This window comes from Lynx rufus, unplaced genomic scaffold (genome assembly GCF_022079265.1).
Source record: "Lynx rufus isolate CCGP_SWC_20201006 ecotype Redwood Valley unplaced genomic scaffold, mLynRuf1.p SCAF_1, whole genome shotgun sequence".
NCBI lineage: Eukaryota > Metazoa > Chordata > Mammalia > Carnivora > Felidae > Lynx > Lynx rufus.
The window spans coordinates 124,293,477-124,318,436 of NW_025814823.1; the positions used below are offsets into that span (position 1 = coordinate 124,293,477).

Sequence of the window (24,960 nt, forward strand, 5' to 3'; positions counted from 1 at the left end):
GAGTAGTTGTAGAAATATGATTCTCCATTGGTGACAAGATTTAATTGCCCTTTGGATCATTTTTCTACATTACGGAGTTGTCTTCAGTTGGAGTTCAGTAATTTCACTTTAAGACACCCAATCACTTGAAGTGTGATTTCAGATACCTGAAAACAGTCTGTCAGCGCTAAAATAGTTTAGATCTTAGCCTGAGTGGTTGACCCCATTCTCTGCAGACCTGCTTACAGTATCTTCAGCTATGTTATTCCTCAAGAAAAAATTCAGAGTTCATCAACTGCATGTTCAAGTAGAGACATTCCTTCTCCAGATTAGAGGCTTTGGTACAGTTCTTTACAATTCTCTGCTCTCTTCTCATGGCTAAAGTGTGTAGATCATTCTTAAATCAGACATTCAGCATTTTGAAATTATCCCTGTATGGTTAGATCATCCAAAGTTAATACACTTAAACTGTGTTGTCTTGGATTATGTTATTCACCACAGAAATGTATAAATCAGGCTTAACATTATGCCCTTGCATTTTATAGAAGATAAATATAAGGTACACATGCCATATTTCTGTACTTTTGCTCAACTCCGATTGCAGACGTTGGCCTTTAGGTTACCCTATATCTTTTTAAGAGGATCCATATGATAAATTCCATTTATTAATTCAGTACCCATAATCAGAAATAGTTACCCCTTCATATGTTTGCTTTTTAATAGGCTATGAGAAATATACAATTCAATATGATCTTTTTTTCCTTCTTCTGCCATGAAGATCATTCAGTTTAAAGCTCAAGTGAACTAGTGAAGATGATTTCTCTGTCCCTTTATTCTTTAATTCTTTCTTAGATTTTATAACATTTTAAGTATATAGTTTCATCCTTTTTGGGAGAAGATCTTTTGTGCTCTGTCTCTCTCATCCCCACTCCCATATAGTATATATAATAGTGTATATAATATAATAATATATCTCTATGTATCTCCTTTAAAAAATTGTTTTTAAAGTGTATTGATTTTTGGAGAGACAGAGACAGTGGGGGAAGGGAAGAGAGAGAGGGCGAGAGGGAGAGAGAGAATCCCAAGCCGACTCCACATTGCCAGTGCAGAGCCTGATGCGGGACTCTCAAGAAACCATGAGATCGTGACCTGAGCCAAAACTGAGAGTCACAACCTACTGAGTCATCCAGGTGCCCCTATGTATCTATCTCCTTGTCAGTTATCTGTGTCATTCCCAGCTGTAAGGTATGTACACGTTATATATGATAGGACATGAGATGTTACATTTCAATCCGGATTTCAATGACAAATAATATTATAATAGGGTCTATTGTACTTTTCTTTTGCCTTACATTAAGTCATCAGATCCAAGAGCAGTTTAAATTTTTACTTTTAGTTGATGCCAATCCTTTGGCCACAAAATGAAGACAGCATTGGTTGTTGCAATGCTGCTCCACCGACCACCTTCCCCCTACTGGCTCCCTCCAGCAAATGCTTCCTAACTGCATTTTTAACAGACAGCCCAGCTAATCTCACCATTTTCAGTTGCAGCTTCCTTCCATCTTGTGTTGAGCACCTCACTCTTGTTTCCTTACAGCTCCACATGGCTTGGATCTGTGGAGAGTCCTGAGACCCGCCACAGTAGATGGAAGAAGGCTAGTGCAGTTGATGTGGAAGGTGATTTCCTTATGTTGTTTTTTCTGTCTCAAACCCTTGGTCTCTTATACCTCCAAGAAGAGTAATTCTTCAACTTTTACCTCCTGAATTTCCTTTCCTAGAGGCTTTATAATGCCTCACATCTCACAATGGTTTCCCAGCTTACAAAGCCTTCTAGGTTATCTTACAGATGGCCTAAATGTGAATTGCAGACCCTGCATCCTCTCTTCCTTGGACTGAAACATTAACATATAAGACAGGTACAAAGTGCAAATGCAGAGGGCACCTTGACCTTCTGGGGACCCCACCTACCCCTGGCTAGCTGCATTAGAAGGCAGTGTAAAATTGCATAGCACCCACCCCCACATTGGAGAAGAACACTGATTTGGGATCAGCTCACTAATGTGTCCTGAGGTGATTGAAAACATATATTGCACATAGGGCAAGTAGGGTACACTGGGGTGCAAGGACAGAGCAGGGGCCAAATGGTCTTTCCTAGGATGGAGACCTGGGATTGAGGACAAAAGGAGAAGGTGGAGGCAGCATGCAGAGAAGAGGAGAAATAAAGAAGAGAGCAGGTAGGAAAAAGGACAGAAAAGGAGGGGAAAAGGGAATAAACAGGAAAGGAAAAGGGCAAATAGAAAAGAAAAATGCAGCCAGGAACCAGGAGAGAAAAGACTGGGGAGTAGTAGGGAGAAAAAAGAGAATAGAGCAGTGAAATATCAGAACTCTTTATTAGTGTCCAGAGTTCTCAGGGCATAAGTCATCATATTATTTCATGCTTGCTCAAGTCCAGGCAAGTTTAAAATACTTCTGAAAATGGAGAAACCACCTGCTTTACCAAATGATATTCTGCTCCCAGTTATGTCAAGACTGGAGCATCCTTTACCTTTCCTTGCTCCCTTCACAACCCAGGGCCATGGGCACCCTCGGGTTGTAGAGGCAACAGGCCAGGGAGGGCACAACCAGTGTCACTGGGAAATCTTTAAGAACAATCCTAGATGTCGTGGAATCTTTCTCAGTGATTAAGTGTGGAAACAAATCACTCTGTCAACATGATTTTGGGGGAGGGAAAGCAAACAGTGGCCCATTTCCACATGTGGGCAGCCACATGTGTTGGGACAAGTAGGCCAACATGTGAAATAGATGAAATGGACTTGAATGCCTTTCTCCTTCTCCTCCTCACCTGGAGACTGGTCTTTCTTTTGCCTCAGCAGGAGAGTTTTCTAAGAATTAAAGTTGGTTAGCAAAGATTGGTTAAAACTGAATGATGGTGAAGATTGCACAACTCTGCAAATATACTAAAAAAAAAAAACCCAAAAATCCTTAATTGCATACCTTAAAATAGTGAATTTTGTGTTATGTGAATTATATCTCAGTAAAGCTGTTACTTAAAAAAGAGAATGAATTATCCCAAGAGGTAAAAGACTCTGAGTCATCAGGGAGTTTCTGACCTTTTATGTCATGGAAGCCTCTATGTCAGTTCCTGAACTGAAATGTCAGTGGGACAAAGTGACTTCTGAAGTCCTGTCTGACCTTACATTCAGTCATTCTACTCTATCTAGGTGTGTTATCAGTAACATAAAGTGAACAACTGAAAAGCCCTATAATTCCTGGGGAATACTCAGTGTGCTGATTCCTAGGCAAAACATATGGTTAGTAGGTTCAAGTTCAAGGCTGCAAATAAGAGTTTGGCTTAGAGCCCCTGGGGTCACCTTAGGCTTCTCACTACAGATTTAGGACCTAAATGTTTCAGGCCTCTTCGTTAGGATACCTGATGTGCCTGCCTGGTCTAGGGAAACTAGCTCCCTCCTCAAAGGAGGAGGCATGCTGCTTTTTATGCAGCAATATAAATACTTTCCAACCCTTGGTAGCTTCCAGACAAGAGATTACCCAGGGCCAGAACAGAATTGGGGTTCTTGGAGGGAATGCCTCAGATTTTTAATTTATACTGTCCTGTGCCTGTGAGATAGAAAGAAAGATAAGCATCCAAAGAATATGGGGGTGACTTCCTTACATTGGCTTGGCATTCTCCTAGTTCAGCCTCATGGAATTAGACTTATGTTAAGGGTTGATACCAAGGGGCCACTTAGCACATCTCTTTTGGCCCTTGAAGGGTTAATATCACAGCACAGGGTGTGTTATTAATCCCAGAAGGGTAATTGCCTAAATTGTAGTTTAGCACTTAGTAATTAACATTACCCTTCACCCCTCATCCTCACCATTTATCACAGTCTCACTGCCTGTCCTGTCTTTTCTTATTTTTGGCAATAAATTTTGTTTCCTTTGGGTTCAGAAGGCAAGTGGAGCCCCAGTCCTGGAGAAGGCACTTGGCTACAACATATGGTACTTTCCAGAAAACAGTACTAACCTCACAAAGACATTGAACACCACTAACGAGAAGCTTGAACTGTATCTGGGAGGCAAGACCTATTGGGTTTGTGTGGTTTCTTATAATTCTCTTGGGGAATCTCCGGTGGCCACCCTGAGGATTCCAGCTATTGATGAAAAGTGTAAGTACAGTGTAAACTTCTACTTAGATGTCTGGCCCCATCTAGTTGGCCAGGAAGTAATCCCTCTGCTCTCAAGGGTTGTGTTTCTCTCAAGTCAAAATGAAAATGAAGTGGGAACTTTTTAGGTTATGGTGAGGATAGCAAACTCTTGTGGTAATTAATGAGCCTGGAACAAAGCCTGTGTTGAAAATCAGAGACTTCATAAAGTCATATGAGACAAAGTCACACACCTAGAAGTTCTGTATTTGGGATTTTCTCCTCACAGTGTTGACTATGTCTCAGCCTTCATTTGCTCATTCTTCTGTGTTCTTCCTTTTCCTCTTTTTTTTATGTTTATTTATTTTTTGCAGAGAGCAAGAGAGAGAGTGTGTGTGCACTGCGGGGTGTGGAGGGGGGAAGGGGCAGAGAGAGAGAGGGAGAGAGAGAATCCCAAGCAAGTTCCATGCTGTCAGCACGGAGCCCAATGTTAAGAACTTGTGAGATCATGACCTGAGCTGAAATCAAGGGTTGAACAGTTAACTGACTGAGCCATCCAGGAGCCACTCATTACACTTTTGATTAAGTAGTTTTGCTCCTAGGCAAACTCATATTTTATATTCCATTTTGGAATAAAATATCTTCTTTGATTCTTATGCAAGGAATTGCAGGCAAGGGGTTTCCTCTCCCCTACTTAATTTTTCTCTATAAATATGTTTCTCAGTCTATAGATTTTCTCATTTATTTTGTTGCCTATCTTTCCCTCAATTGGATACAAGTTCCATGAGTGCAGAGAATTTTGTTTTCTTTTCCTACTTTTCCTCTTCCTCACACCACTTCCCTCATCTGCAACAGCTAGAACAGGCATAGAGTATTTTGCATACAAAAGGTGCTCAGTAACTATTTGTTGAAACACATCATAGTCAGATAATGCACTTTTCCACTTTTCCACTTCTCTTTACTTAGACCCAGACTGGCTCCGGCATTGTACTACTGGCTCTAGAATTTTTTGCCTATATTCCTTTCTTTCTCTTCTCCTTAAACTTAACCCATTTCTTGCCTTGCTTCATGTTAGAACTCCTATATACAGTTGACCCTTGAACAACATGAGTTTGAGCTGGATGGGTCCACTTACGTGCAAATTTTTTACAGTACACTGCTATAAATGTATTTTCCCTTATCACTCTCTAAATAACATTTTCTTTTCTCTAGCATGCTTTACTGTAAAAATACAATATGTAATACATGTAACATACAGAATATGTGTTAATCAACTGTGTTATCAGTAAGGCTTCCAGTCAACAGTAGACTATTAGTAGTTAAGTTTTGAGAGAGTCAAAAGTTATACATAGATTTTCAACTTCTCAGGGGGTTGGTGCCCCTGATCCCCCATGGTGTTCAAGGGTCAGTTGTATACATGACATTTGAGCTACACTTGACATTATTTTAGTATTTAATATCATTCCCCACCATTCTTAGTTCCTGGAATCCTAGTTTCCAAGATACTATCTATCTACTACCTATCTAATACCCCTAGTGATGAGGTTTCTGACAAATGCATGTGTCATTGAATAAACATTCTTTGTTAATAGAGGGACTGCTGCATAGTAATCCCAATTTCTTGGTGTTGCCCTGGAGTGGAAGGCAGTAAAGAATAGGGGATACAAACCTAGGCTTGGGAGTCCAACAGCCCTTTAGTTATATCTTTACTTTTTCACTACAATATCTAGGCACTGCAAACCTTGGGCAAGTTATCTAAACTCTAAACCTTAGCTGCTTGTAAAATGGAGTTATTTTATTGTAACACCTACTTCATAGAGCTGTTGTGATGATGATATGAGATTGTATATTTAAAATGCTTTGCCTAGGGGTGCCTGGGTGGCTCAGTCAGTTAAGTGTCTGACTTTGGCTCAGGTCATGATCTCACAGTTCGTGAGTTTGAGCCCCACGTTGGGCTCTGTGCTGACAGCTCAGAGCCTGGAGACTGCTTCGGATTCTGTGTCTCCCTCTATCTCTGCCCTTCCCCCCCCTCACTCTGTCTGTGTGTCTCTGTGTGTCTCAAAGATAAATAAACATTATACCTTCCAGTTCCATCTACGCTGCTGCAAATTCAGTCAGAGAAGGACAGATATATGTTTTCACTCGTATGTGGATCTTGAGAAACTGAACAGAAGACCATGGGGGAAAGGAAGGGGAAAAAAATAGGTACAAACAGAGAAGGAGGAAGGCAAACCACAAGAGACTATTAAATACAGAGAACAAACTAAGAGTGGATGGGGGTGTGGAGAAGAGGGAAAATGGGTGATGGGCATTGAGGAGGGCACTTGTTGGGATGAGCATTGGGTGTTGTATGTAAGCCAATTTGACAATAAATTATATTCATAAAAAAGATAAATATTTAAAATAAAATAAAATGCTTTGCCTAGGTGCACCTGGGTGACTCAGTCAGTTAAGCATGCAACTCTTGGTTTTGGCTCAGGTCATGATCTCACGGTTCAAGCTGACAGCGAGGAACCTTCTTGGGATATTCTCTCTCTCTCTCTCTCTCTTTCTCTCTCTCTCTCTCCTCTGCCTGTCCTCTGCTCTCTCTCCCTAAAAAATAAATAAACATTTTATTTATTTTTATTTTTTTAAATATTTTTTAATGTTTATTCACTTTTTGAGAGACAGAGTGTGAGCAGGGCAAGAGCAGAGAGAGAGGGAGACCCAGAACCCAAAGCAGGCTCCAGGCTCTGAGCTGTCAGCACAGAGCCCAACGTGGGGCTCGAACTCAAGAGCCGTGAGATCGTGACCCGAGCCAAAGTTGGACGCATAACCGACTGAGCCACCCAGGCGTCCCAAAATAAACATTTTAAAATAAATAAATAAAATGCTTTATTTAATGCTAATTACTACTATTGTCATTGTTAATACAATTTCTCATTAAATTTTTCTTAGACATGGATTATCAACTTCACAAATACTATGAAATATATTTTAGCTAAATTCCCATAGGGTTTGTTGTTTATTTTTCCCAATTCTGAAGGTACTTGATTTGTGTCAGAAACATTGGTGTGATCGTTAGTTATAATGATCCTAGACCAGATGTAGGCAAGCTACAGCTTGTGGACCAAACTTGGCCTGGCACCTGTTTTTGTAAATAAAGTTTTATGGGAGCACAGCCACACCTATTTGTTTACATTTCCTTGTATCACCTTTTGTGAAACAGTGATACAGGGCGCCTGGGTGGCTCAGTCGGTTAAGCGTCCGACTTCAGCTCAGGTCATGATCTCGCGGTCGGTGAGTTCAAGCCCCGCATCGGGCTCTGTGCTGACAGCTGAGAGCCTGGAGCCTGTTTCGGATTCTGTGTTTCCCTCTCTCTCTGACCCTCCTCCGTTCATGCTCTGTCTCTCTCTGTCTCAAAAATAAATAAATGTTAGGGGCGCCTGGGTGGCACAGTCGGTTAAGCGCCCGACTTCAGCCAGGTCACGATCTCGCGGTCCGTGAGTTCGAGCCCCGCGTCGGGCTCTGTGCTGACAGCTCAGAGCCTGGAGCCTGCTTCCGATTCTGTGTCTCCCTCTCTCACTGACCCTCCCCCGTTCATGCTCTGTCTCTCTCTGTCCCAAAAATAAAATAAACGTTAAAAATAAATAAATAAATAAATAAATAAATAAATAAATAAATAAATGTTAAAAAAAAATAAAAAAAAAAGAAACAGTGATACAGTGGAATAGTTGTGACAAAGACCATGTGTACTATAAAACCTAAAATATTTACTATTGGGCTTCTTACAGAGAAAGTATAAAGACCCCTGTTTTAGACATATAAGAAAGTAATGCGTTACAGAATTTTATTTAATAAAATGGAGTCAAGTAGAGAATAGTTTTAATTGTAATAACTATAACAATCTTTAAGTATAATTATCATATACTGTTAGTGTATGTTAGGCATTGTGATAAGATGACATAGGTCAGTTTAATGTTAGCCTTGAAATGACCCATGAGGTAGATGCTGTGGAATCATTTCATAGACGATGAAGCTGAGATTCGGGAGAGCTTAGGAATCTGCCCATGGTTTCTCAGGTGGAATTCAAACACAGGTCTCCACGATCCAAATTTATATAATATGCTTTATTCAGAACCTTGGATTTGATGCTGTTTGACACTGAACTGGTTATTTACCTCTGTGGGACTCCATTTTACCATGTTTAAAATAAGGGTTTGGAATAGATACACCTTCAGATTCCATCTGGTCTGATCATCCTCTGGGTTTTAAAAGACCTTAGCCAGCAGGTGGCTCTGGAGTGATCTGAGGCAGGGCCCAGAAGAGCATAGCCATTTTGTGGTGGGGAGTCAGAAGGAGGTTGAACTCTTGGGGAAGAGCTGAGGATAGGCTAGGACAGCTGGCGAAGGCGAGGCACCATAGCACCTGAGGACTATATGTGATGGCCCACAGTGACTGCTTTCATGCAAACGACAAGAACTTAAAGGGTCAAAGCCCCTTCCCCCTCTCCCCAGAAGAATATGGATTTTCTCCTGCTCCTGGGGGTATGGTGTATTTGGAGAAAGCGCTCAAAAGTTCTTGGTGAATAATGGAAGGATTCAGCAATTAGTATACACACAGCAGAATGATGATTAGGAAACTTGTCTTTCAGCACCCTTTGACACTACCCAGAACCTTTTCCACACTCTTGTGGCCCAGAGCCTGGGCTGTTCCCTTCTTCCCTGCAGCATATTTGGCTCTTTCGACCTGACTCCTGTTCCTGTGATAGCCAGTGTTGGTAAAGAAAGGTGTGGGCTTAGGAATCAACACTCACTCCTGTCTTCAGGTTAAGATTTGTGTGCAAGTAATTACTGAGAAACTGCCTCCAGGGAGACCAGAAAAGGCAGTGAAGGAAGCAACGTCAGGGAAGGGAAGGCCAGGCCAAAGGTGCAGTGTGTTCTTCCCAGGGCTGCTATAGAAATGTACCAGACTGAGTGGCTTCAAACAACAGAAATTTATTATCCCATTGTTCTGGGGGCTAGAAATCTGAAACCAAGGTGTTGATGGGGCTATGCTTTTTCAGAACCATCTAGGGGAGTTCCTTCCTTCCTTCTTCCTGCTTTTGGTAAGCTCTAGGCATTCCTTGGCTTGTGACAGCATAACTTCACTCTCTGCCTGGTCTTCACAGGGCCAGCTTCCTCTGTCTCTTTGTCTGTGTGTCCAAATTCCACTTTTCTTATGAGGACACCAGTCATACTGGGTTAAGGACCTACCATCTTAACTATTAACATCTGCAACAACCTGACTTCTTGATAAGGTTGCATTCTGCGGTACTTGCATTCTGTGGTTGCATTCTGAGGATATCTTTTTTGGGGGACACAGTTCAAGCCATAACAGGTAAAATCTGTAATAAACATCTTGGGGAGGGTGGTTCCAGCATGACCTTGCAAGGGGACTCTGGAGTATGAGTTATATTACAAACTTCTTCCAACCAAGAAAAATACACAAAAACAGTAAGAAGGAATTGAGAAGATCACAGAGCATGAACATTATCTGCTACAAGAGGCTGGGGAGGGTTCCAGATGCTCTAGGAATGCCTTTTGGCCTGACTTCAATGGTAACTGAGGATGCGTACAGGCTATGAGCGGGGGTGAGGGGGTAGGAGGTGGGAGTGACAGGAGCTCTAGGGGTCACGAGGGCTTAATGCTCAGGCCCCTGTCCTCACTCCAGCTTCACATTTTCTTCATGCCTCATCTGCCCTTCCTGACCCTTTCAGGGTGACAAATTACCTGGCCTTGCTTATGGGACTAGCAGCTGGAGTGTCTCATAAAGGCCCAGTTTGGGAAAAGGATTCATGAACTTTGGCCTTCAAGAACAGAGGTTCCTAAATATGAACACAGCCTCATGGGGCTTGTTGCCTAGAAATAGCAGGATTCAATACCCCAGATGCCACATCAAATTCCTACATTTGGCCTAGGCTTCTAGCTTCAGAAGGCTCTTTTATTTATTTATTTTTTTGAGGGACACTTCCTCCTTTTCTGCCTTTATCCAAGATTGTCTTTGGTGTTCATTTAAGCATATTTTCTGTTCCAGTTTTGAAGCTTCAGGTGTGTTGTGGGTGATAAGAAGTGGAGGAGAGGGGAGAGCCACATCCTGTGATCTTCTGAGCCCCACCCCTTCTCTGCCATACTGCACCTCTAGTAGTTCTCCTCTCTTTGCTTATTTAGAAAATTTTCAATAAGATAGCTCTCTGATTCTAATGAAATCCTAGCTATTGTATTTGAAGTCACATGTTCAACTTTTCTATTAAAGGAATCCTCCTTGCCCTTATCCAGACATGAGTTTTTTGTTGGGCTTGCAGAAAATGTTGTCATTGGCATATCGGTCTGTACCTAGGGGCTTTGAATGAGTGTGTCTGCATCTTTCTGGTACAGATACAATTCTTACTGCCCTATGGAGAGGAATCCATAGGCAGGTTGTGTGGGGCTAGCCTAGACAGTTGAAATTTGAAGCCATCTCCCTGGTATGATATTAGGGTCCCCAGCTCCCAGCCATAGAATTCCTGGTGCCTGAAATTCTGTCTTTAGAGATTCATTCTTCGTCTCAGGCTTGCTTTCCTTTTATTTGCAGAGGCACCTGTGGAAGGTAAGTCTTTTGAGTCAGCAACTCTCTAGTGAGATCCTTTCTTGGAAACGGGTAAATTTTGTCAGAGATAAGGAAAAATTAAGAAGGTACTTACATCAAAGTTGGGGGTAAAGAAAAGAGATACAATAAAAAGGGTGGAAACAGCACCATTAAGGGAGGCTGCAGTGGAGATCCTGAACTTTGATCTTCTTTACAATTTGGGCAGTGAATGGATGCCAGTGTGGTTGGTGCATTTGGAGAATGAGTTGGGCAGCTTTCTTTCTTCTTTTTCTCCTCTCTTAGCATTTCAGTGCATTGAGGCCATGCAGGCCTGCCTCACTCAGGACCAGCTGGTGGTGGAGTGGCGAAGCTCTGCTCCAGAGGTAGACACATGGATGGTTGAGTGGTTTCCAGATTTGGACTCAGAGCCCTCCACTTTTTCCTGGGAATCTGTGTCTCAGGCTACAAACTGGACAATTAAGCAAGGTAGCAATTATGAACCGTATAAGTTCCCTCTTTGTGGGATTCAGTTTCATTTCCATCAGTTTTAAAATCTTTAACTTTGACGTCAAAGCTGTAGGTGTGGTTAATAGCTTTTGACAAAGCTAGTGCAAGCTTAGTGAAGTGACATTCTTGCCATTTCCCAGTGAGGCTGTGTTGGGAAGTCATGGGTATCACACCAGGTATCTGGCCTGTTTCCAGGTGGAAAACACCATGTTAACACCACCATCAGAGAGCCCTTCCTGATGTCTCGATCATGGGGATAACATTAGAGTTTATATCCCATCCCAACAAACACTGATCACAGATAAGTGAGGCTTTACCCTCCTAATCCTGTCAGTCCAGCCATTTATTAATACTTAATAGCACTCATATAAGGATTTATACTCATGCAGGGATGCAGGAAGACAGAGGAGCTAGAATTAATGGTATCTGAGTTCACCAGGTGATGTGCTGTTAACAGAAGGATTCAGTTTTTTTCTGCATTGCTACCAAATCAGGTATCAAAATCCATGATGGAGGAGGGACGGATTTCTTTTCCCTTCCTGGATGTCTCTGTCATTTTATCACACTGGTGCAGACTTGGTTCTTAGAATTAATTTTAAAAGTTCTATTTTAGAACTAGCATAGACATTAGAGACCATCCAACCTAACCTCCTTATTTTCCAGATGTGGAAACTGTACAGAAATAGAGCATCTTTAGTAAGTTGTAGTGGTAAGTTGGTTTAGTGGTTCTTCTCCTTTGCCATGCCCTGAAGTAAGGCTTGTTTTCTGTCTTTCTTTCTTATTTACAGATGAATTAAAACCTTTCTGGTGCTATAACATCTCTGTGTATCCAGTGTTGCAAGATCGAGTGGGCAAGCCATTTTCCATCCAGGCTTATGTCAGAGAAGGCAGTATGTATGAAAAGGCCCTGTGGGGCAAGGAAACACTGAGTGTGGGGTGCTATCCAACACCCAGACAAGGCTGTGGATGTCTGTAGCTCATTCACAGTTGCCTTAGTGTTTAGCTGTGCTGCACCTTCATTCAGCTTCTGGTAAGCTATATATGCTTGACACAATGTGGTCAAGTTGTAGATCCACTGAATTTCAAAGCTGGACTAGAAGTTAGAGATCATCAAGTCCAGGCCCCTCATTTAATAAATGGAAAATCAAGGCCCAGAGAGTTGAAATAATTTGTGCAAATTCACAAAGAAACTTTGTGCAAATAGCCCTGTAGGCAGAATAACATTTAGCTAAGACCGGGTTAGGGACTTTGCAGAGTTAATCATAAGTTGGAGATGCTAAAAAATTACTTTTAATTGTGTAATTGTAATCAAGGGTTTTACTGGTGAACTTGTCAGACTTTATCTTTTGGAAGTTAACTTCTTCCACGTTAGAAAACACATCCTGTCACTCAAAGGTAGCCCATGGGGGCATATCCTTCACCTATATTTGATGATAGCTATTACAGATATGAGTAGAAACTGAATGCAAAATGAGAGTGAGAGCCATAAGAAAGTACTTTTTTTGCAGGCCTCTGACCCTGCTTTTCTTCTGTTCGAGATGGATAATTCCAGAAAACAGTGTTCCCAAACAAGATGATTCATCATTTACCTACTTTGCTCCTACCTCCCACCTCCAGCACTGATTTCGCTTTCAGTACTAGCCAGAGCCTTTGTGGGGAAAGGATCTACTCCACTGTGATTCAGTGTTTATTGTTTTTATCCCTGTCCTGTAAAGTTCCGTCAGCAGGTCCTGTGACCCAGGCGGACAACATTGGTGTGAAGACAGTCACAATCACATGGAAAGAGATTCCCAAGAGTCAAAGAAATGGTTTCATCACCAACTACACCATATTTTACCAAGCTGAAGATGGAAAAGAATTCTGTAAGTGTGCTTATAGCCAAGTTGGAAACTCCCTAAAACCCAAACATGCTATGGATAGACCTGCCTTAGGGGTTGGTGCCCTATAATCTTGCATGAGTCACTTAGCTTCTTTGAGAATCTCTGATAATGAGGCCAAGAGTACCTATCTCTTGAGTTTTTTGGAGTCAAATGAGAGTGAAGTGACAGTCTTGTAGGAACCACAGGAGTTGATATAATATGTCCTCGTTAGGCTGTGAACAAGTGGGCCTCCTGGGAGCTTCACCATCATTAGTCTGGAATGGACTTGTGTGCTTGGATCAAAGAGTAGAGTAGTGACACTTAGCTCCATGCAGGACCCTTTATCCTGACTCCTACTGCCCACTGCCAAGTCATACATTTTTCCTTGAATCCAGACTATCTCCTGATTTCCTAGGGATGGGCATGGATTCCTAAAATTAGGCAAATTTTTTTATTATGGCAAAATACATATAACATAAAACTCACCACTTAAAACATTTGAAAATGCACAGTTTAGTGGCATTGAGTATGCTGATAATGATGTGTGACCATCATCTCTACCTGTTTCCATGCCAAAAAGAAACCTGGTAGCCATTAATCAGTGTCTTGGCATTGTCTTCTTTCCACAGTCTCTGGAAACCACAAAATTGTTTTCTGTCTTTTTTATTTACCTATTCTGGCCATTTCATACAAATGGGATCATAGAGTATGAGGCTTCTTTTACCTGGCTTCTTTTACTTAGCATATTGTTTTCAAAGTTTATCCATCCTGTAGCTTGTATTAGTATCTCATTCCTTTTTATGGCTAAAGAATATTCTATTATGTGGATATCCCACATTTTATTTATCCATTCATCAGTTGATGGGCATTTGGGTTGTTTCCACCTTTTGGCCACTGTAATTAATGCTACTATGAATATCTGTGTGCAAATACCTGTTTGACTTCTCTGCTTTTAATTCTTTGGGGCATATACCTAGAAGTGGAATTTCTGGGTCATATGGTAATTTGGGCTTAACATTTTGAGAAACCACTGAACTGTTTTCCATAGAGGCTGCCCCATTTTATGTGCCCACCAGCAAAGTCTGATAATTCCAATTTTTCCACATTCTTACCAACACTTATTTTATGTTAAAAAAGATTATTATGGCTATCCTTGTGGGCATGAAATGGTTTCTCAGTGTGATTTTGATTTGCATTTCCCTAATACCTAATGATGCTGAGCATCTTTGCATGTGCTAATTGGTCATTTGAGGATCTTCTTTGAGAAAGTCTTCAATTTTTTTTGACCATTTTTATTATTAATTAATTAATTTATTTTTTAACCTTTATTTATTTTTGAGACAGGGAGAGACAGAGCATGAACAGGGGAGGGTCAGAGAGAGGGAGACACAGAATCTGAAACAGGCTTCAGGCTCTGAGCTGTCAGCACAGAGCCCAACGTGAAGCTCGAACCCACAGACCGCGAGATCACAACCTGAGCTGAAGTCGGACGCTTAACCGACTGAGCCACCCAGGCGCCCCAGACCATTTTTAAATTGGGTTGTTTGCCTTTCAGTTGTTGAGTCCTAAGAGTTTTTAAATATATATTCTCAATAGAATTTCCTTATAAAATCTGTGATTTGCATATATTCCCATTCTGTGGGTTGTCTTTTCACTCTCTTGATAATGTCTTTTGATGCACAAAAGCTTTTATTTTGGTGAAGTCCAGATTAATCTATTTTTTTTTGTTGTTTATGTGTTTGGTATCATATCTGAGAAACCAAGGGCAAATTCAAGGCCACCATTTACCCTGTGTTTGTCTTCTAAGAGTTTTATATTATTAGCTCTTATGTTTAGGTCCTTGATCTATCTTTATAGGCTAATTTTAAGCACAACATGGATAGAGGGATTGGGGTATGAGATGGGCTGGCTTAGAGGTACAGGTTCCAGTGCTCTTATTTCACTGCTTGGCCTTGGATCTGGCATTTTTTTTACTTGGCCTTGGCTCTGGCATTTGACTTCCATCTTTTTCCTTTAGCCAAGACAGTTAACTCCAACATCCTGCAGTACGATCTGGAGTCCCTAACACGAAAGACCTCTTATAGTCTTCAAGTCATGGCCAGTACCAGTGCTGGGGGGATCAACGGCACCACGATAAACTTCAAGACATTGTCAATTAGTGAGTATTTCCTTCAAGCCTTGGATAATTCCCCTTGGCATTTCCCTTAGGCCAGTTAGTGATGATGTTTTCCAAAGGCAGGGGGAAGCCAAATGAAAGGGTGGCACATAGAAGAACCATCTACCCTGTGGCTCACTGGCCTTCCTGGAAGGTGTATGTGTGAGGAGAGAATAGGGAGAGCAGGCACATTGAGAGCTGAATTGAAAAAGAGTGGTCATTTTGCTCCTTCCTAATGGATAGCCCCCTATTATCTTGAGGTGAAGAGATCAAGTTAATGCCAACTTTACTCTCAGTCCAAACAAGCTCCTGCTTCAAGGCTGTCCCCAAGTTCATAGTCACCAGTTTCTCTGTGTCACAGGTTACTGCACAACGGGGCCTTAGAGGGAAAACCTTGGTTGAACAAGCACCACTGGCCCACAGGAAGTAACTTAACCTCTATCCTTTGTGAAGATTTTTGAGTAAAAACATACATGACATGTTCTGCTTATTAGTTTTTAGATTAGAAAAATAGCAAGAAAAATGTAATAAATAACAAAATATAAAATGCTATATAGTGTTGTATGATGGTTATGGGAAATATTCAAGAGGAAAAGAAGATGAAATGAGAAGAGAGATCAAGAAGAAAGGGGAATGGGAGAAACAGAAATATGTTAATTTTCTCAAGTCTTTGAGGGAAAGAGATTTGATTTGATATATTCGAATTGTTTTAAGAATTATTTACATTTAAAGGGAAAGGACATTGCCAATTTTTACAGTAAAAGTGAAAAATAGTCTGGTTTAAGTACTCTTGAAAACCTCTTGCTCATTACATTGTTAAAAGAATAAAAATATATTTATGCCTCTGGAAAATACGAATATGGGATTGTGTTTTTTACACAACACGTTCTATTTTTATGGACTAACACTGCCTTTTTGGAGGTTTTTGATATTGTTCTTTAGAGTCTTTTAAAAATGCTGTTTTATTTTCACAACACTGGGCACAAATTGCATTATCTGCTAGAATTTTCTCCATGGGTCAAATTTAAGGCAAGAGCCTGCCTTGGAGTGTCGATGTTTCTTACACTTGTCTACACATTACAAATCTCCTTCCTTCTGTCTCTGTTCCTGTACAGTCTACTCTCCACACACCAGCCAGAGTTTAAAACCCTAGACTCCTGCTTGAAACCCACCTGTGGCTTCTGTTGTATTTTAAGTAAAATTCAAACTCCTACCCATAGCTTTCAGGATCCTTCACAATCTGTTGTTTACTGACCTCATCTCCTACAACTTTCTGCTTCTGTCTGTGTTAACTTCTTTCTGCTTTGCGGCTTTTGCATCTACTGTTCCTTTTGCCAGAAATGCTTTCTCCATATTGTTGCATGGCCAGTTTCTTCTCATTATTAACATTAGCTCAAATTTCACCTCTCAGAGAAGTCTTCCTTTGCCACCCTATCTAAAGTTACTAACTTTTCTTCAACCTTACCTTGGATACAGTCTAATATCCTATTATATCTGAAATAATCTTTTTTTATTGTCTGAATCCTCCTACCAGAACGTAGGCTCCATGAGAGTACAGATCTTGTATTTCTTGCTTATTGCTGTTTATTTTATTACCCAGAACAGTGTTTGGCAAATGGTAAGTGCTCATAAATATGTACTGAATTAAAAAGGTTGGAGACTGAACCTTGTGAACATAATATCTGTCACTATTATTCAGGCAGAAGAGAACTGGATGAGGAGCCGTAAATACCAGGGGTTTTTTTTTAATGAATAAATTAAAATTCAATTGAATTGAAAGAAAACTCATAAGTAATGTGTTGCTTAAGCTACTAGAATAAAAAGTTACTCTTTGGTATTTGTTAAGAAAGTGAGGACTTTAACTGACATTTGTTCTCCTATTCCCAAAGGTATCCTTGAGATTTTCCTTATAACTTCTCTGGTTGGAGGTGGCCTTCTTATTCTCATCATCTTGTCAGTGGCATATGGTCTCAAAAAGCCCAAGTGAGTTTATAGGCAACAGCATGGGCGTTATAGGCAACAGAAAGGGGTGGAAGGCATCATGGGTGGAAGAGGGTTCTCTGTCATTAAGGGGGTGTTGTTTCATTTATTAATTTGGCATATATTTATGGAGTTTATTATATGTTACACCCTATAGCTCATCAGAATTCTGACCAAACAAGAGGACTCTCACCCCCACAGCCCCATACACCAGGCTTAGGCTAAGGGATTGCCAGTTGCCCCACAGGCTTTATCTTCTGTATTTGGCATCTGAGACTAAAATTAGGGAGAAGGTCCTTTCTCTCAGCATCTGGCAGCAGCAGGAGGGCTGAAGGCCACTAGCTTCTCTCCCAGGCAGACCAGGGAGCGTACCCATAGAATTAGATTACTAGCCAGTAGTGTGCCCAGCACAGACTTGTTCCTTGCTCATGGTGCAGTGTTGGAGGGCTGGCTACAGGGGCATTTGTCCTGGCCACTATGGGAAAGGAAACTCATCCTTAGGGTCATAGGCTTTCTCTCCACAGACAGCCTCTTACTGTCATGCTGGTCAAGAGCTCCCTCCCTCGAAGACCTCTCTCTCCAGAATTGTGCAATTTGGGGCCTTCTCTGCCAAGCAGCTATGCTTAGTTATGGTTAAGTGAATGTCAACCTCATTTTCCAACCGTAGGTAGAAACCAGGTCAGCAGCCAAATTCTTGTACGTGTTGCATGTGTAACAAGCTCCCAGGTAATGCTGCTGCTGCTGCTGCTGCTGGAGGGTACCCCACTTTGAGAATCACTGTACTAAAGTATGGGTATCTTATAAGACTTTGAGTGTTACCTTTCCTGGAGAATATATCTCAAAGACATGGTTCTGTGATGGTGTGATTTTCAGCATCAAGATCCGGGGTGGAGATGAAGGGCAGGAGAGGGTAAGAAAGGTGTCTTTCCATCACATCCCATTGATGACTTGAAGTTTCACTCCCCAGGTTACTTTGTTTTCCCAGTTTCTGTCAGGAGGTCAGAAGCTTGACCTTATTTATTAGGGAAACACACAACTCCCTATAGCAAAGCTCCATCCTTTTTGCATAGCCATGCAGTGTGAGTAATATACTTCTTTAACTCACTTCCTGTTTTAAAATATTATTAGCAGATTGAAGCACCTCTGTTGGCCCGATGTCCCCAACCCTGCTGAAAGCAGCATAGCCACATGGCGTGGAGATGATTTCAAGGTAAACAGTCCTGTCTTTGTTAAGCAATCATTGAGGAGGCTGGTTGTAAAAGACAACGAAGAGTGATGGAGGTTAGGAGGAGTCCTGGGCTGAGATTTTACAGGGTTTACATGAACTATGAGATTATGACCTGAGCTGAGGTGGGATACTTAACTGACCGAGCCACCCAGGTGCCCCAAGTTTCATAAGTTTTTAAATCGAAAACTCTTTTGAAAGTTTTAAGGTGTAATTTCTTAGTTAAGTAAAAACAAGCCCTGTCAAATATCACCTTTAAATTTGTATTAAAGACTGTTTCTAGTATTGCTTGATGCTGGAATTTTTAGTATTAGCACTTGTTTCAACTCAGAAATCTTTTTTAAACATGGACATTTTTATTTACTTATTTAAATTTTTGTTATTTGTGTTATTTCTGTTTTCTTCTCTCCTGTATCAGCTGTGTATTACCTTATTTGCTACTTATTAAAAGTTATGAAGAGAGTAAACAGATTTATAGGCAGTATTGTCAGATGTCTAAAGTGTTCATTTATTTAAAAAAAGTTATTTATTTTGAGAGAGAGAGATAGAGGAAGGGGCAGAGGGAGGGAGAGGAGGAATCCCAAGCAGGCTCCAGTAAGGGGCTCGATCCCACAATGCTGGGATCATTGCCTGAGCTGAGATCAAGAGTTGGACGCTTAACCAACTAAGCCATCCAGGTGCCTCGAAAATGCTTTTTGAGTAACATAGGGCTGGCCTCCATGGCAGGCATATATTACTCACTGAATGCCAGGCATTGAGCTAGACTCTTTGTATACAAAGATGTTAAAGACACTGCCTCTGCCTAGGAGGCCATCTTTGATTTTTCTGATGATGTTGGGCAAGTCATTTGTCTTCATGATTGTAGTTTTTGCATCTGTAAGAGTTCTAATTTTGATGTTCCCATCTGAACTGTAGTTCTGTGAACTTAAGATTGTGTGGCAAATAGTCTCAAGCTCTCTATAAGAAAAAAATGGAATACCTCGTGCCATTCTCAGGAAATGGGCCAGTGTTGCCATGCTCTTATGGAAGGGCATATGGAGGTGATTGGCCATCACTTCTGGTCTCTGGAAGGAATGTGGGGGCTGGTCAAGAGGTGAGACATTGGTTGTCCCAAGCCTATTGACTACCTCATGTGTAGCTCCAAAATGATCATTGGGGGTATCCTTTTCTCTTTTTCAGGATAAGATAAATTTGAAGGAATCTGATGACCCTGTGAATATGGAAGAAGAAAGAGTTCTAAAACCATATTCTTCCCCCAGAGACCTTATTGACAAGTTGGTGGTGAACTTTGAGAATTTTCTGGAAGACGTTTCCACAGAGGAACTTGGAAAGGGTCAGGAAAACATTTTGAGAGAGGAAAAAAATGAATATGTGACTTCTCCATATCGGCCTTACTGTCCTCCCATTTCAACTGAGATTCCACAGAGAAAATCCCAACAACTGTGTTCTAGAATACCAGAGGGGATCTGCTTAGAAACCACAGAGCAGCTTCTTTCTTCTGTTCTGAATTTAGGGCCAGACCGTATCTGTGAAGAAGGAGAACCTAATCCATACTTGAAAAATTCAGTGACAACCAGAGAATTTCTCACGTCTGAAAAACTTCCAGAGCAAACCAAAAGGGAAGTCTAATTGTTACTGTGACTTGAATCTCTCTGGGTCGTAGTGTGGGCAACTCTTATAGACAGAATGTATTAGGACTTAGCCAGAAGAGCTTCCTTGGCTGTCTCCCCATCCTTGCTTTGTGTTAGAGAAATTGTCACACATCCCTGAGTGGCTTGTTGAACTTGGTTGGCACAGATGTGTAACTTGCCTGAGAAGAAGGGATAGTGTGGTATGTCTGAGCATTTTGCAGAGGAAAAGTGTTTATTTTCTTTTGTTCAGGTAACAAGCTCTCACTGAGGTCTCTGACATAATGATTTTAAGGGACAATGGAGCCCCTAAGGTGGATATATCTTGCCTTCCCTAGGAATTAGGTCTTTGCCACAACTTTTGCTCGAGCTTCTCCTCAGAGATCCAGCAGACTTTCCCCATTGCCAGAGGACAGTGGTCTGGTAGGAGGTGGGAATCTCTCCCTTTACATTGATTTCCCTTGGGTTCTGGGTTCTACCTCCAAGGAAGCCCTGAGATCTCACTTTTGAGATTTTGTTTCTCCCTCAGTATAGGGGCAGGGGAGGTAGAGTGGCCTTCCTGATGGTGTGCTTCTCATTAACCTCATAAAATCTCAAGTGTCTGCAGCAACACCTCCACCCAGGACTCTTGCCCCTAGTTCACAGCACATTGGCCTCTAGTAAATTGATCTCAGCAGGGCACTAGGGAGTGGACTCCAGCCTGGGCCAGCAGGTCTGCCCCAATCTTCAGGTCATTGCCCAGCTCTGAAAAGCTCCCAGAGGCCTTTGCTGGCCCTTTATCTTGCACTCAAACCTGGGAGTAGAAAGGCACCAAATACTGCACTGCTTTTGTACAGGATCTCTGGCCCCTTATGCTAGCTCACAGCCTAGGAATGCTTACAAAGCTTCCTTCAAAGGCCTCTTTCCTGAAGGACCTGAGCAGGGTGTGGAAACATGCTACTGTAACTTTGTTGCCCCGACCCAGGACTCCTTTTCCTTCACCTTGGCCATGCACAGAGCTTATGACACATCAGGGGAGCCTTTAGCCCAAGTGCTAATGGCAGGATTCAGTTGCTGAGAACTGGGGACTAATGGCTGGCCCTGGGCTGGCACCTTAACCGCAGTGATGGCAAATGATTTCCTAATATGTGGCTTTGACTCATCTGGCTATTAGGGGAGGTCTCTGAGAACCTGGTGAGATCTGGGAAGGCCAGGCAATGAGTGAGCAGCCAAGGTGCCTTGAACGTAGCATTTGCCAGCCAGAAAGGCTGATGTCCGTTTTTATAGGAGAATTTGAGAAGTCAGTACTTGAGTAGCAGGCATGAACTTCACAAGCCAACAATTCAGATGTGCAAAAATATCACTTTACTTTCCTATAACTAAACTTAATTTCTGACACAAGCCTATGACATTTTAAAGTAACCACAGCCCAATTTGGTGATTTGTGAGTGGCTTTGGGTTTATAGCTCAGTCACAGTCAGGATTTTGACCGGCCTTCCCTCCCTTCCCCACCACCCCCATCCAGTCTGGGACTGATTCTGAGTGCCACAGGATATTCAGTGGAGCAGCAGGTTCTGTCTCCCATTTGGTGTCTGCCTAATGCTGGTCCAGGGATGTGCCTATGACCCCACCTGTTGGGTCATCTACCACTTTTCTCAGCCAATTGCTGTGTCCTTACCTTGGGCACAAGCAGGTGGTGCAGCTCTTCCGGAACTTTCTCCTCATGAAATTTCCAGTGTCTGCAGCACCTTTCCACCCCTCCCCCGCCAATTCTTCACGCCTCGTGTACAGAATAGTGTCTGCTGACAAGGCGAGGAATGCAGGAGGTCTGGGGCAGCAGGCTGGGGAATCTGCACCTTTGTACTGAGAGTAGATAGGGACCAAATGCAAGGGATACACTGGATCCATCTGTAGTAGTCTCTCTCTGCCCTATCTCCCCCACCCCATCTTGTTGTGAGGCATTTCTATGAGCCTCTTGTCCCCCAGGGTTCCAGATGGGGTCCTTTCTACCTGTTTCTTTGCATTTGTGAACCTTAGGGACATGCTAGCTTCATACCCCACAACTGTTCTCTTTTCTGTGGCCATCTGCCCACCTCCCACTGAGGGATCTTCTCAAATTCTGTATGAGGGGAAGGGGGAAGGGAATGAGTCCCCTGCCTCCTGCCCCCATCTTGTTTGTTTCACACCTGGATGAGGCTTTTGAACCTAAAACCCAAGAATTAGATGTCTGGGGAGAGAGGAGGAGTCCCAGCTGGCTCCTGTGAGTGGGTTTCAGAGATGAAGACCTTCCCCTCTGCTTCTCCTCCCTTAATCATTCATTAAAGCCTGAAATGTCTTCTGGTGAACAGTTGGAAAATGCCACACTCCTGGCCCCTCCTCTGCTTCATCCCTTCCTCCCTCCCATCTTCTGCTTTCCTGCCTTTCCCAGAAGCTTCTCTTTTTAACGCTTGCTTTTTCTTCCTTCTTTTCTTTTCTTCTTCTTTTCCCACTAACCTCCTTTTATAATTTTCCACACTTACTTTTGTTGCCTTGAGGGCTAGGGAAGTAGGGGCCCTGTGTTGTGTTCTAGGTGACCCGAGGTAGGTCCTAGGAGTCAGTGTTGCCTGCCAATAAGGGGTGTGGGAACCTCAGAATCTCCTTCAGCAGGCTGCACACTGCTCTCCAGAGCAGATTCCCAGGACACAGGTCTAAAAGCTAAGAAGCCATGGTGGCCTTTCTTCCCTGGGGTCCAGTCAAAACTGTCCCCACTCCCAGTACCCTGTGCTGCCTCTGTGGCCCAAAAAAAAGCAATCTCCATTTTTTCTCTGTTAGATCAAAGAGAACACAAACAGGGAAACTTGTATTTTAGCAAGATCATGAAAAACTGAAAACATTCTCAATCGGGTTTTCTGGGGTTCAGAACCATGTAAACAGCTATGTTAGTGCCTTATTAATGGCCTTCTACACTGATACCAGAAGAATTTAAAATAATGGCAGAAAAGCCAACTGTGGGCTTAAGAAAAGAAGGTCATACTTTCACTGTGGCTTCTCAGGAGGCAACAGTAAACCACATACAGTGCAAACTCTGTAGGGGTGAGGTGAGTTTTGAAAGGAGGCAGGAGATGGGGAAAGGGAGTTGGGAAAGGAAGGATGTCCTGCGTGGGTCCCAGGATGCCCACTGAGGCTGTTCCTTTGTGTGAAGGAAGCCTGTGCCTGGATGCCCAGCCACCCTGAGGGGTTCTGGTGCCTTCTCCATCATGTCCCTAGTTACTGCCTGCTGGTTGCAAACTGGCTTTCAGGCTAAATCTGGGACTTGTGCTTCCAGAGCCCATGACTCAGGAATGATGTTGACATTTTAAAAGTCTGCTGGATAACAAAATCAAAGGAAAAAATCATGTTTAATGACATGAAGACTATATGGAATGCACATTGTGTCCATAAATAAAGCTTAAATTGGTAAAGAGCCACACCCATCATTTACATATCATCTGTTTTCTTTCCTCCCACAAAGGCAGAACTGAGTAGTTGTGACAGAGAATTTCTCCCACAAAGCCTAAAGTGTTCACCACCTTGCCGTGTGCAGAAAAAGCTGGCTCACCTACGGGTAGCCCACCAACACGAGGCTCAGACCGCATAGTGTTGGCCCACAGAGTGTTTTAACTTTGAATTAGCTGCTAATTAAACAAAATTTCAGGTTATGGTCATTCTGGATTTCTAACTGAGTAGGGACTGCCTCTTTTAGAAGGGCACATACTCTCTGGCTCCCCACCCCAGCCCTCTCAGCTGCCCATAGCTAAGGTGGAGCATTGGTTGGTCATCACCTATTCCAGTGGTTCTTCATACAGCTTATTCTGTGCCCCTACTTCAGACATATGGCCTGGAGGTATTTTGGGAGGGTGATGCTGGCATCTAGTGGATAGAAGTGAGCTACCTCTTCCCACTCAACATTCATAGGTGTTCCCACCTTTTTTTTTTTTTTTTTGTAAATTTAAATTTTGTTTTGGACTCTACTATGCCAACATCAACAACAACAAAAATCTCTTAATACCAATTATTTGTGTCATTCTTAATTCCTTCCTGATACGATCTGCATATACTTATATACGTGTTCATCTAATTGAATGTCATACATTGATTCTATTGTATTTTCCTTTAGTTTCATGTACTATTTCATGTTTAAAATTTCATGCATGAACATGGTTCATTGTGGTAGTATTTTGAATGGACACTCAGAACTCCATGGTGTGCCTGAATATTATGGTTTGCCAAGGACCCTTTCTTGTTAGGATTGTTTTAAATGTCTTCTTTGTATAGAGACCACCTTCACTAAATTCTGTTCTTTGTACATTTTCTTTTCCTACCTTTGTCCTAACTCCTTGGGGACTCTTTCTAAAGGTGGAATTTCTGGGTCACAGTTTTATGGTTATTGTCATATATTGCACATCTGTGACCCCCTTAAAGGCTGCACTGATATTTTCAATATATCCAGGGGTATCTGGGGCATCCTTTGTCCTTGCTATTGATAATCAACTGTTTATTGCTGTAAGCTTGGTTTTGTCAATTTAATGGATATGGTTACTGACACTTCATAGTTATTTGTGTTGCTTAAGTCATTGTGAAGGTAAGCTTGTCCCATGTATATTTATAGTCTGCATGTCTACCTGTTGACATTATATAGTGTTCTACATCCAAGCCACTGGGGCATTGAGAGACCAGCTGAGCTGCTAGACATGAGAGGCACTTAGCAGGACTTTACAAAATTGATCAACTTCGTCATTTGGCTGACTATTGAAAATATGTGGGTTTTATAGGACATTTTAAAAGAAACACCACATTGATGTCTTTCCTGAATTAGTGACAAGGCCTATTTGTAATCACAATATGTGGCATTATTGGTGTCTTGCACTCTTGGAGGGAGGGTGCCTGGACTGATTATGAC

The 24,960-nt window shown here is 42.1% G+C and overlaps 1 protein-coding gene across 1 annotated transcript in view; it reads left to right on the plus strand.

Annotated features, from left to right (window-relative positions):
• The window catches only part of IL31RA (interleukin 31 receptor A), a 54,629-nt gene extending 34,565 nt beyond the window's left edge, over positions 1-20,064 (plus strand). Inside the window, exons 6-14 of the mRNA XM_047065001.1 lie at positions 1,577-1,656; positions 3,932-4,148; positions 11,013-11,195; positions 12,005-12,106; positions 12,932-13,078; positions 15,093-15,233; positions 17,120-17,213; positions 18,339-18,420; positions 19,615-20,064. Of these exons, the coding sequence (XP_046920957.1) occupies positions 1,577-1,656; positions 3,932-4,148; positions 11,013-11,195; positions 12,005-12,106; positions 12,932-13,078; positions 15,093-15,233; positions 17,120-17,213; positions 18,339-18,420; positions 19,615-20,064 (1,496 nt within the window). The remainder of the gene's footprint in view (positions 1-1,576; positions 1,657-3,931; positions 4,149-11,012; positions 11,196-12,004; positions 12,107-12,931; positions 13,079-15,092; positions 15,234-17,119; positions 17,214-18,338; positions 18,421-19,614) is intronic.
• The last annotated feature ends 4,896 nt before the right edge of the window (positions 20,065-24,960 follow it).